This window comes from Pogona vitticeps, chromosome 1 (assembly GCF_051106095.1).
Source record: "Pogona vitticeps strain Pit_001003342236 chromosome 1, PviZW2.1, whole genome shotgun sequence".
Taxonomy (NCBI): Eukaryota; Metazoa; Chordata; class Lepidosauria; order Squamata; family Agamidae; genus Pogona; species Pogona vitticeps.
The window spans coordinates 2,395,790-2,408,591 of record NC_135783.1 but is presented as its reverse complement, the minus strand read 5'-3'; the positions used below and the strand labels follow the sequence as shown (position 1 = coordinate 2,408,591).

Sequence of the window (12,802 nt, the reverse complement as noted above, 5' to 3'; positions counted from 1 at the left end):
GGGTTCAGCCTCAACCCATTCAGCTGCATCCATTCCAGTCCAGTCTCCAGGCAGCGCTGAAGGGACAGAACGGCATCCACTGAAGTAGGTGAAAAGGAGATGTAGAGCTGGGTGTCATCGGCATATTGATGACATGAAGCCCCACATCCCTGGATGACCCCCCCAGCGGCCTCATGAAGATGTTAAACAGCATTGGGGAGATGATCGACCCCTGTGGGACCCCACAATTGAGGCTTCACGGGGCCAAGACGCTCTCCCCAAGCTGAACTCTCTGGGGACGGTCCCCCAAGAAGGAACGGAGCCAGGCAAGTGCCAGGCCACCAATTCCCAGCTCGGCGAGCCTCCCCAGGAGGATACCGTGGTCGACGGTATCAAAGGCCGCTGAGATGTCGAGGAGGACCAGCAGGAACACTTTTCCCCTGTCGGCTTCCCTCAGTACGTCATCACACAGGGCAACCAGTGCCGTCCCTGTACCATAGCGCGGCCTGAAGCCCGACTGAAATGGGTCCAGAGCATTGTTTTCGTCCAAGAGCACCTGAAGCTGGTCGAACTCCCAGCCTCTGACTCCCCTGAGCTATCTGGTGCTCCGTTAATATCATGTGTCATCAAGTCCATTCTGACATACACTAATCCTTTCGAGGGTTTTCTAGATAGAGAATCCTCAGAAGGGGTTGACCGTCCCCTTCTTCGGGGGGTGGGGGGTGGAGGGTATGGAACTCCTAACCTCTCGCTCCACATCCAGATGACTTCACCACTGAGCTATTGATTAGATTAGATTAGATTAGATTACTGTATTTTTCCATGTTTAAGGCTATACTTTTGTCTAAAATCTTTAGACTAAAAATTGTGGGTCGTCTTATACACAGAAGTAAGCTGAGGAGAGAACAAAAAGAAGTGGAGGGGAAAGCAGGGATCAAAGCGATCCTGCAGCGCTTTGATCCCTTTCCCCCTACACTTGCTAAGCCCCACTTAGGTTTCTTAATTTTGGGTTAGAAAAGTGGGGGGGGTGTCTTATACATGGGGGCATTTTATATACAGAAAAATATGGTATATTATGTTATATTATATTATATCTTTATAATTAAAATATTTGGGGGGGGGGGAGAAGGCCAGCTGGCAACTGTGAAACATAGTCAGTGGTGGGAAACCTTTCTGAAAATTTAACCCCTCCTTCTTCCGTGGTCCCCTTACGTACCCGCCTCTCTTACTCTTTCAGCCGAGCCGACCGAAGTACAAGCCCCCGCCGCAGACAAACCTGCTGGCCCCCAAGCTGCAGTTCCAGGTAAGCCTTCTGTGGTTCCGGTAACCCCCAAACGTCAGTGTCTGGGCCACTCCCTCTTTCCATCCACACACCCTTTTGAAAAGTCTGTGTCGTAGGTGCGCCGTTGCCGTTTTTTCCCACCTCTGCCAAAGTTGTGCCGCTGTGTGCCTATATGTGTGTGTTTTGTTCCCTCTGAGCTATGGAGCGATCCGTGTTTTTCCTGCCATGTTTGTAGCCGCTCTGTGATATCCTTTGATTTGGGTTCCTGCCCTGAGCGCGGGGGTGTGTGTGTGTCAGACTGGATGGCCTTCAAGGCCCCGTCCAACTCCATGAATCGCCGATTCTATCATGCTTGACAGCCGTGTCCATGACAACTCCCTCGTCCCCTTCTCCTCTTGCCATCACACTTTCCCAACATCAGGGTCTTTTCCAGGGAGTCTTCTCTTCTCATGAGATGGCCAAAGTATTGGAGCCTCAGCTTCAGAATCTGTCCTTCCAGTGAGCATTCAGGGTTGATTTCCTTCAGAATGTATAGGTTTGTTCTCCTTGCAGTCCAGGGGACTCTCAAGAGCCTCCTCCAGCACCACAATTCAAAGACATCAATTCTTCGGCGGTCTGCTTTCTTTATGGTCCAGCTCTCACTTCCATACAACACTACAGGAAAAACCACACCTTTGACTATGTGTACTTTTGTCAGCAAGGTGATGTCTCTGCTTTTTGAGATGCTGTCAAGGTTTGTCATTGCTTTCCTCCCAAGAAGCAGGCGTTTTTTAATTTCGTAGCTGCTGTCACCCTCTGCAGTGATCATGGAGGCCAAGAAAGTAAAATCTGTCACTGCCTCCATATCTTCCCCTTCGATTTGCCAGGAGGTGATGCCTCTGGTAACAGTTGGACAGGGCATTTCAACCCCCCCCCAAACAAAGTGCCATCCTTCCATGTCAACCTCACCTTCCAAAGTGCGCTTTCCACCCTGTTTACGCCTCTCCTGCCAATGTGTCGCTGTGTCTCTCTCGTTGGGCGTCCGCTGCCTTTTGCTTCCGCCTCCCCAGGTGCCCGAGGGTCTGTGTGCCAGCTCGCCAACGCTCACCAGCCCCATCGATTACCCTTCGCCGGCCAACTCCCTCCACACTCCGCCGCTCAACAGGCACAACGTCTTCAAACGCCACAGCATGAGGGTAAGAACCGGGCGGGCCGGCCGGACCACTGACCTCACCGCTCAAGGGGGGGGGCGGGTGCAGATGAGGGGAATCAGTGTCCATGTGGCCGGGGGGGGCACAGATGAGGTTTGACCGATTCTTGTCATTGGAGGTAGGGAGAAGTCCTGTGTGCTTATGTTTTGGCAAGGAAGCAGGCAGAGGGGCAGAGGGCAAAATATTGTGCCATTTGACAGCCTGAACGAGTTCCTTCTATGTCATCTTTCATGGCTTAAATTTAAAAGGATGCAGAAGGGCGCTCATATGATGCCCTTGGTATTGGACACATGTCCCTGTGAGGGTGGTCGCGGTGGTGGGATCCTGACCAGATAAGGATACAGGCAGTAGGCAAGCTGCAAAGCCTTGTCAATACAAGAATGGGACTCCCCGGATGCTAGTTCCCTAAAACTGCGGATCGGAGCTTAGGGGATCCGTTGCCTGCTCGGTAGCTTTGGTTACCGCAGGAATGCAAAAAGTGGTTTCCAAGCAGAGGTCAGAGTATGTCAGAATAAAACACAGTCCAATATTAAAGGAAACCTGGGTGGTCTGTTTATGGAGTGCTTTAAGAAGTTGTGATCTTTACATAAGTCCTTAGAGATGTACTGAAATGCGTTTATGTAGCCGCCTTCTGCTGCCTCCCTTCCTGAATTTGTTTCTGTGGTTCGCGACCGCCACTGAGCCCGCTGCTTCTCTCGCGTCTGCCCTGTGCTTCATGGTGCTTAGCCTTCTCTCCAACTGCAGGCTTATATGTTATAAACCCCTCTGGAAAGTTCCCTGTGTGACCCGACTCAGTGAGTTGGGGCTTTCCTCCAGTGGCGCAAGAGCGTTGTGGGGCAGGATGTCATAGAACAGCGCTCAAAGTCCTATCGGAGTCATTTCTGCATGAAAAATGCATTCTGAGCCCTTTCATAAGTAACATTTCATTACTTATTAAAAGGTGCACATGGAGCTGACGGGACGGGCCTGTTCGTTTGGCCAAAGAGAGATACAGAACACTGGGGGGGACACGGCTCTTGTGTTTTCCCCTCCATATGACTCCACTGTCCCTCTGGATTCAGGACTGGGCAAGATTTGAACTCATCCAACAGCCTTACCTTCGAGCTCCTCTCTTTCTTTGGACCTCTTCAGCAGTCGCTGGGCCTCTTGTGAAGTCCTGGCCCACGTTATGTGGGCTTTGCAACTACACAAGACTGTTCAGCAGCCTGGGGGCTTCTCCTTCACTACCTCAACTAGCCCCCCCAAGAGGAGGAGGAGGAGGAGGAAGAGGAAGAAGAGAAATATACCGGGGAGGCCTCCAAGCCCCAAGACCCCTGCCTTGCCCAACGGTTTCCTTAGTCATGGCAGACCCCTCTGCCTTACCTGAGTTAGGCTGATGGCCCAGCCCCATTTCTGTCTCCCCGCTCTTCCCAGTAATGTCTTGTGCAAAGAGGGAGAGCAGCACTTAACTCCCCTTATGCGGACGTTGGTTGAGACTGATGGGGGGGTGAGTGCCATTGAGTCCTTTCAAGGAGAAAGGTGGGGGTGAAATAAACCATGCATGAAAAGAAATGTTTCAACACAAGGGGGTGAAATCCTGTTGCTTCATGTGGTCCGTTACAGCTAGAGTAGACCCGTGGGAAGGCCTGTGGAGTTGATTCACCAAGTTGCCGCTGACTCCATTGGGGTCTACTCTGGTTGTGACCTGCGACACTAAACGATGGGATTTCAGCCCCTGTGTGGACTTGACATCTGTCCTCTTCACCTTTCCTTCACCTGCAGCCCTCACCAGGTCGGGAAGAGTCCGACCCCATCTATTCATGCAGGTGCAAGGCATGATGGCATGATGATGCCCAGACCCTTGTGTAGCGGTGGTGCCCACACAGAGACACACCCCTCTTCATATTCCCCCCTGTTGTTTATAGGGGATGAAAAGCCGGAATTTAGAAGGGTGATCCACTTTCTTTGAGAGCCTAGGAATGGTCTCACTGGGGCAGACCCATAGCACACGTAGTGGGACGTCAACCATAGCCCCTTGGAGACCTGTAAGAGGAGCATGGTGGACGAGCGCAGCCTCCGTCGGTTGTCTCCAGAATTGGTGAATCAGAGGCACGTTGTTGTCTATAAATAGAGGGATTCCGCTCCTTCTGGTCCAATGGTTCCCAACCTGAGGTTCCTGGACTAGAACTCCCAGAGGTTTCACCACGTGGTTGTGCTCGCCAAGATTTCTGGGGGGTCCAAGAACCTCTGGAGACCCCAGGTTGGGAACCACATCTCTGGTCCCTTCAGAAATTGAACAAGTTCATGAGCTTGATGAGGAATTGGCGACGGGAAGGAGATGAAGACAGCTTCACCTTAGGGGAACCACATGTGCGAACATCTCAAGTTTAAACACACACACACACACACCTATCACTTTCTGTGTTGTTGTTGTTGTTGTTTTTACCTGCCAAGGAGGAGGACTTCCTTCGGCCGAGCAGCCGGGAAGAGGCTCAGAAGCTGTGGGAAATGGAGCGGGCCAAGATGAGGCAGCTTCTGGAAAAGCAACAGAAGCAAATGGTGGAGGATTACCAGTGGCTGCGGCAGGAGGAGAAATCTCTGGTGAGTGAGCCAAAGGCGAAACCGGGCGGGCCACCCCAAGGGTCAAGCCAGAGGCCAGAACAGTTACTAGTTGAGAATGCAGTTCTCGGAATCCTCCTCCGACCAGTGGGGCCGCTGGATTCTGAGAGCTGCGGTCCAAGGAAGTCGCTTTCCTGGGGTCCGGAGAAACCTCAGGTCTTGTTTCCTTCTAAGCGAGTGCCAGCATCTTCACCTCAATGGATTTTGATGGAGTGGGTTCACGCGGCATTCAGAACTTGGGGAAGCCACCTTTGCAGTCACCGAGCCAGGATGCCCAAGAACTTGCAGATTCTGTATGATGTACTCCAGAAAAAGGAACTTCCCCAAAAAACATTCCATAGAGAAGAGAGTCATTTTTAAGCTCCTCGTATGAATCAGGGAGTGAATTTTAGAAATTCAGAGGCCCACCAGGCTGTGCCCAACCCTGGATTGAAAGTCTCATTTGCCGTTCGGGGTGTGGCTCGATTACCCCTGATTTATTACGGCTGCTGACATGTTGACCCTCTTTTAAACCGCAGGACCCCATGGTGTCAATGAACAGCAACTTCTCCCCCCCAGTAAGTCTCTCCAAAGGGCCCCCCTCTCGTGCTTCACGGCCCTTCAAGACTATGCTCTGTTCCCTTTCTAAGCTCTTGTTTCTTTCTTGCCTTCCGACTCCAAAAATAATGTCGTGATTAACAGAATTAGAAGTTTGAGGAGGATCCCTCCTGAACCGTCAGCCCTGCCATTGCCTCTCTGCAACCCCAACCTCTCTACCCCCCCCCGATGCCCTCGCTCCCCCTTTCTAGGAAAAGACAACCCTCGTTTTTGGCTGCATCCCATGCAAACAAGCGGCACCCCATAGAAAAGGAGGCAAGGTGCAATGCAACCTGCTTGAAGTCTCTTATCTTGGGGCGTTTCTTTAACCCAGAGCTTGACCCTGTAATTATGGGGGGGTCTTCTCTCCTTGCACTGCTTCCAGCTCCTGCTGGACTCAAGAGCTTGGCTATTTTTAATATTTTAGTGGTCTGAAAAAGGTATCACCCAGCCTGGTTTTGGCGGATCTTGTTCAAGGCTTTGTGGCTTTTTCTCTTTCTGTTTCTTCTTCGTTTGGAGAGGATGGTGTTCTGCCCCCTCGCCTGTGCTTTTCCCTTCCGGCTGATCTCTCTCCTTTCTGCATCACAGTTGTAACCCAGTCTGTATGTTTACTAGGGAGTCTTGCTTCTGAGTAAATATACATGGGATGGCACAGCATGAGCCAAAGTCTTGGAATTCACTGGTGTCTCTTCTTTTTCAGAAACTCCCTGGGAAAGAGATCGGCTACAGTGAGTATCTCCCTCTTGACTCTTCACTTTGGGGCGCTTCCAAATGCAGTATTTTGTACCCCTTCAAGTTCATGGTTAATCACCGAACTTAACAGAAATCATGTATTCGTGAAGGCTTTCATGGCCGGGATCTAATGGTTGTTGTGGGTTTTTGCTGTCCTCTGAAGATGCCGGCCACAGAGACTGGCGAAACGTTAGGAAGAACAACCTTCAGAACACGGCCAAGAAGCCCTAAAAACCCACAACAACCATTAACAGAAATCCATCCACCGTCCAGGTGCCGTTCCCCTCATCTCATTTTATACACCATGTTTTAAATAGGTTCCCAGAACTTTTTGAACCCTTCCCAAAAACGGTGGTTTATTTTTTGTACCACTTTGTTCCATGGAGCAGAGTTTAGCGCCATGGTGTCTTCCCTGTTTGCGGTTGACACTTGTGGTGGTGAACTGTCCAGTCAGAAGCACCGTATACAATTCCTGATTGCCTTTTAATATGGAAAGCTGACTAATGCTGGCGTGGGATCGGTGAGAGGGAAAGCCGCAGGCCAAGCGGGTGGAAGCTCCCAGCAGAAAGCTTATTGGGTTGCACCTTAGCGCTATATCACCTCCAGTCCAGGACACAATGATTTGGATGCAGACCCTCTAAAGGTCTGGTACCAAGTAATAGAATGGAGATTGACCAAGGTTGTACCAATGTCTTATCTTGAACCACCTTTACCTGCAAAAGGTGCTTTTGGTCCTTTCTCTGTCATTCCTTCCTTCCACGTAGAGCTTGACATACATGAAGTGGAGGATGTTTATCCACCTTCACAGTGTATAAATAAAATCTATAAAAGCCTATATACAGTATAGTAATCTTATTGGTTATAACCAGGTACTTGTTTGATCTTTGTTCTGTTTTTATGTTATTATAAAAGAGCTTAGCAATCAGTTGAAAGAGAGCTCTTATAGAATTACTGTGTGGGTTTTTTTTCAAGTTATTGTCAACGATGGTGATGATGATGACAGTTTTATATTTCCTTTTATTGACGGCTTAGCGGAATTTACAGGACCTCCAAAGAAGCCCCCCAGATTTACACCTCAGGTATGTACAGGGATGTGTTGACACTGCGGGTTAAACTGCAGAAGCCTCTGTGCTGCAAGGTCAGAAGACTCAGCGTCATAAGATCGAATCGACGCGATGGAGTGAGCGCCCGTCGCTTGTCCCAGCTCCTGCCAACCTAGCAGTTCGAAAGCATGTAAATGCAAGTAGATAAATATGTACCACCACAGTGGGAAGGTCATGGCATTCTGTGTCTAGTTGTGCTGGCCATGTGACCATGGAAACTGTCTTCAGACAAACACTGGCTGTATGGTTTGGAGATGGGGATGAGCACCGCACCCTACAGTTGGACACGACTGGACTAAATGTCAAGGGGAACCTTTACCTTTACCAGTGTAGCTGGCCCTCATGTCTTACGCTCTTGACAAGCCTCCCCAGTTAGAGCCAGGATCTGTGTTACTCCTTGAGATCTGAGCTGGAACGAGGTTCAGTGAATTGCCCTGTAGGGTTAAAAATAGACCATCTCTTTCAAAGAGCTGCACCCTAAACTCTTTAGCATCTGACATTTGAGTAGCACCGTCCTATGTTGACATCACTCCATCCTCTTCCCCCAGATGTCTCTTCAGCCATCACCCACGGCGAACCTGGACCGGACGGATGATGCTGTCTACAGCAACGTCATGGACCTGGTGAAAGCCGTTCTGAAGTTGAAGAATGAAGTCAGCAACCACCCTCCAGAGCGCTACATCCTGGCTGTTAAGGTCCTGGAGCTGTTAGTGGCACCATCAAGATGAAAAGCTGGTTCGGTTCAGAATCAGAGATGGGCCCGAATCGCCGGTTCGGTAGTTCGTGTTCATGCGTATAGTGGCTGGACAGGTGTTTGGTCCTTCCCAGCCCCACCTCTGCTGGCGGCGCCCACTCAGAAGCAGGAGGCGGGGCAGGGAAGCTAGGCTGCAGCCCCTGAGTGGGTGCCTGCTGGAGGAGGCGGGGCTTGGAAACACTGAACACCTGTTTGGCTATTAAACAAACTGCCGAACCAGGAGTTCTTGCCCATCTCTATTCAGAACAGGAAGGGGGGAAATGGGGAAAGAAGCAGAGGCCAAAAAGAAAAGAAGGAATGAAGCCACAAGGCCAAGCAAGAGACGCTATGCTACTGTTTTAATATTTTGACCTGTTATTGTTATCTGGGGGGGGGGATTTCTATGACATGTCACATTTTCTCTGCAACCTATACTAGAACCCTGGTGTTAGAAAAGTGTGAAGGCTAGAGGAGAAGGGGATGACAGAGGACAAGATGGTTGGACACGGTCATCGAAGTGACCAACATGAATTTGACCCAACTCCGGGAGGCAGTGGAAGGCAGGAGGGCCTGGCGTGCTCTGGTCCATGAGGTCACAAAGAGTCGGACACGACTTAACGACTAAACAACAAAATACTTGAACCCACGAGCAAGTTTAAACGTGTTTATGAGTAATCTGGCTTTTCTCACCAGATTACTCATTAATATATCCAAACCCACCTATAGGTTCAAACACAAGGCTGCAGGAAAGAAATACGACATGTCACAGAAATCCTCCCTCTACTGATGTCCAGCGAAGGTTCCTTGATGATTGGTCAAAACATGGCTGAGTATGGAACTTGGAAAAAGTTACCTCTTTCTTTTTCCTGACTAAAATACATGGGAACTCATTGGGGGCAGAAATCACAAGTTAAAGATGAGTCACATCTCTGGAGAAAAATAAAGCTAATTTAGCACTTTCAGGTGACATGAACAAAAATATGGAGTACAGAGCCCAGGAAGTAATCCCATTGCTCTGTTTTGCTTTGGTCAGTCCTCAGTTGGGATTTTAGAAGTGGCCATTGAAAAAAGATATGGGCCTGTTGGAGCTGATCCGAGGGAGGGCAGCCCGCCTGGCATAAGGTCTTGGAAGCCAAGCCCTGTGAGGAAAAGTTGAGGTTTAGCCTGGGGAAGCAAAGATGAAGAGGCCACGTGGAAGAAGCCATCTCTGGAGATCTGAGGCATGGTCTGAGTTTGTTCCCTGCTGGTCCTGGTGACCTGAACCAATGGATGGAAGATTCCAGAAAGGAGATTTTGACTAAACATGAAGAGGAACTTTCTGGCAGGAAAGGCTGCTCAGCAGTGGCCGAGACAGGGCTGGACTCGCTTTCCCTGAAGCTTTTCGAACAGAGGTTGGGAGGCCACCTCTCAGCTGCTTTTTCTGTGGATCCAGGAAGGAGGCTGGACTGGATGACCTTCGGGGTGCCCTTCAGACTCTTATGATTCTATGAATCCCTCCAGGCAACAGGGCCACTGGGCCTGCTGCCTGAGGTGTTCCGGGAATTGTCACACACACACACACACACACACACAAAACCCCTAACGTTCCAAACTGCTAATCACTGATTATGTAGATTAGGTAAATCCCTTGAAGGGGATCAATTAGCGCCTGTTTCCCAGAATGCACTTCCTGTGCTTGAGACCGCCAGAGGGGACACAGATCCTGTTCGGGCTTAGAACAGGCCAAGGGGTGTTTATATTAACTTTGCTTCTCCCCCCCCCCCCTTTGACAGGATGTGGGTCTTTCCCTTCGGAAACTCATTGGGAGCGTTGACGACATTCTCCCGGCTCTGCCTTCATCTTCACGCACCGAGGTAGGTTCCGCTCAGGGGTCACTCCTTTTTCTGGTTCTTGGGTGACACCCTTCGGAAAAAAAAATACTCCTTGAACAGCTGTCCTCCAGAGGAGGAGGGGCAGGATCTGTTCTGGATCCTCCCAGAGTTCAGGGCGCGTAACAGTGGGCTCAAGCTGCAGGAAGCCAGGTTGAATATCTGGGAAAAACTTCCTAACTGTTAGAGCAGTATAATGATGGAACCCATGACCTCAGGAGGTGGTGAGGGCTTCAACGCCAAAGGCATTCAAGAGAAGAACCATCTGTCAGATCTGCTTTGGTTTGGATCTCTGCACTCTGAGTAGGGGGTTGGACTTGATAGCCTTATAGGCTTCAGCTCAATTATTCTATTTTATAATTCTGTAACACATCTTCTCAACCCTGAGTGCTCACTGGAAGGACAGATCCTGAAGCTGAGGCTCCAGTACTTTGGCCATCTCATGAGAAGAGAAGACTCCTTGGAAAAGACCCTGATGTTGGGAAAGTGTGAAGGCAAGAGGAGAAGGGGACGACCAAGGACGAGATGGACAGACAGGGTCATCGAAGAGACCAGCATGAATGTGACCCAACTCCGGGAGGCGGTGGAAGACAGGAGGGCCTGGTGTGCTCTGGTCCATGGGGTCACGAAGAGTCGGACATGACTTAAAGACTAAACAACAACAACACATCTCTGTGATAATCCACATAGAGTGCTAGAGAGAAGGAAGGGTCTCCAGGCAGGGGGTGGCCTCACATCCAGGACACCCTTCCCTCCATCCTGGACATCTCCATGAAAGGCTCTTGGGTTAAAGAGTTGAGAAAGGTGCCCCAAACCCCCAAGGTTTGGGACACGGCTACTACTTAAGAGTAGGTACTAATTTTGGACCATTGTTCTGATTCAGTATAAGTCAATGTCTTACGTACATCTGGGAGCAACTGCTGTTGTGCGGTGAAACGCAAATCTATAAGGATTTAGAACTTCCTTGTGGCATTGCTAGATAGTCCAGGGGTTGAGGTCTCTGGCTATGGAGCTAGAGGTTGGGAGTTCAATTCCCCAACGGGGCCTCCTTGACACAGGCTGGACCATAGGGTCCCTTCCAGCTGTGCAGTTCTAAGAGGATGATGTCAATGGCCCCCATTGCCCTCCCCACCCCTGAGAAGCACTAATTCCAAGGCAATTCCTGATGCAAAAGGCCTCGCTTTAAACGTCCCTTCGCGTTTAGCTTAAAAAGAGGTCTACGACTGAAGCTCACCTGTCTGTCTGTCGCTCTCTGTGTGTTCCTTCCCTGTCGGCAGATTGAGGGCACCCAGAAGCTGCTGAACAAGGACCTCGCAGAGCTGATCAACAAGATGCGCCTGGCCCAGCAGAACGCCATGACCTCGCTGAGCGAAGAGTGCAAGCGCCAGATGCTGACCGCTTCGCACACCCTGGCCGTGGACGCCAAGAACCTCCTGGACGCCGTCGACCAAGCCAAGATGCGCGGCAACCTGGTCAAGGTCTCTTTTGAGTGACCGAGCGTGCGGGGCAGGTGGACAGGTTAGTCGGTACGTTGGTCTTGAACAAACCCCTTCCAGCTTCCGTCGTCTGTTTCCCTGCCTCCCCCAGCCGCAAGATGCTCACGTCTTTGATTTCGTCGCGTCTGTCTTCTGCAAGCAAAAAAGAGAGAGAAGAGACTCCCAGGAGGAGCCGTGCTCAGGGCAGGGAATGGACGTCTCTCTTTGCGGGTTCTGCGGACAAACGCGGGCAAGGCGCACGACCGTGCACGCCGCGGTCCTACGGTGGAAATATTTCAGGCCCATCGGAGACTTTGGTCCGCCCTGTGGCCCCTTCAGAAAACGCAGCCTCCCTTCCTGTGTCTACATTTTGCTTCCTCTGAGGTGTGGTCGGTCTTCTTGGTGAAGGAGATCGCCGGTGGCAGGACGGGTGAGGTTCCCCACATTGTTCTCAAGGAAATGGTGGAGGAAGGGACCCTTTCGTGGCTCCACAGATGCTCAAGGCCTGGGATCCGGGGAACAGATTTGGTGTCCTTCGGATTGGGGACATCACAACGGCCGCGGCCTCCTTCGAAGAGACTCTGTGTGTGTGTCTTTGTACTTTGTGCAGAACCCTTTATTTAAGGACGGTGCCCGCACAGTGTGCTTGGAACTGTTCTACGGTGAATCTTTCCTTCCCCTGACTTTCGCTGCCTGAATTTCTCCAAGTTGAGGATTGGTTCCTCGGGTCTGGGGAACGGGTCTCCTTCGTGGATAAAGGAGGTCCCAGCTGGAGAGAGATAAAAGTTTCTCAAGGATGCAAGAGTCGGGGCTGCCTCTCGCAGCAAAAAAAACACGGAAGAGTTTGATTGGGACCGTGACGATGAACAGATTCATAAAAGCATCCGTTTTCGTGGACTGGAATTATTTATGGTAATGAATCTGTTGGTCTGAAAGGTGCCCCCCCAAATCTTTTTGAACAGTCTTTAAAATAAAATTAAAAATTAAAATGGCCATTTCTGGTGACAATGATTCAGGACAGAGCGATGGAGGGGGGGGAATATATCCTTCCTCCATTACAGATCAGATCAAGGCCATGAAAGAGGATCCTCTGCGGCTATTTTTGAATTTAAAATTTTGTGTTCCTTGTCAGGATTCGAAACAAAACGTGCCAAACATCCAGGTTTTGAAGGATCAGAAGCCATTTGAATCCCAGTGACTCGAACACAGGTCTTCCCTCACTTCCCAAGTTATCAAATCCTTTTTCATGTGTGCGTCTCTCTCTCT

The 12,802-nt window shown here is 50.4% G+C and overlaps 1 protein-coding gene across 8 annotated transcripts in view; it reads left to right on the top strand.

The window, feature by feature from the left end:
• Positions 1-11,691, top strand: part of PTK2B (protein tyrosine kinase 2 beta) — an 87,230-nt gene extending 75,539 nt beyond the window's left edge. For 3 of the 8 annotated variants that reach the window (XM_078381410.1, XM_072986130.2, XM_072986139.2), the window contains exons 23-31: positions 1,217-1,282; positions 2,311-2,436; positions 4,885-5,031; positions 5,568-5,606; positions 6,326-6,353; positions 7,381-7,436; positions 8,009-8,155; positions 9,966-10,046; positions 11,339-11,691. In XM_078381410.1, coding sequence (XP_078237536.1) covers positions 1,217-1,282; positions 2,311-2,436; positions 4,885-5,031; positions 5,568-5,606; positions 6,326-6,353; positions 7,381-7,436; positions 8,009-8,155; positions 9,966-10,046; positions 11,339-11,554 — 906 coding nt within the window. In that variant the 3' untranslated portion in view covers positions 11,555-11,691. The remainder of the gene's footprint in view (positions 1-1,216; positions 1,283-2,310; positions 2,437-4,884; positions 5,032-5,567; positions 5,607-6,325; positions 6,354-7,380; positions 7,437-8,008; positions 8,156-9,965; positions 10,047-11,338) is intronic. The other 5 variants (XM_072986150.2, XM_072986156.2, XM_072986155.2 and 2 more) reach the window with 5 other exon arrangements.
• Positions 11,692-12,802: the final 1,111 nt, after the last annotated feature.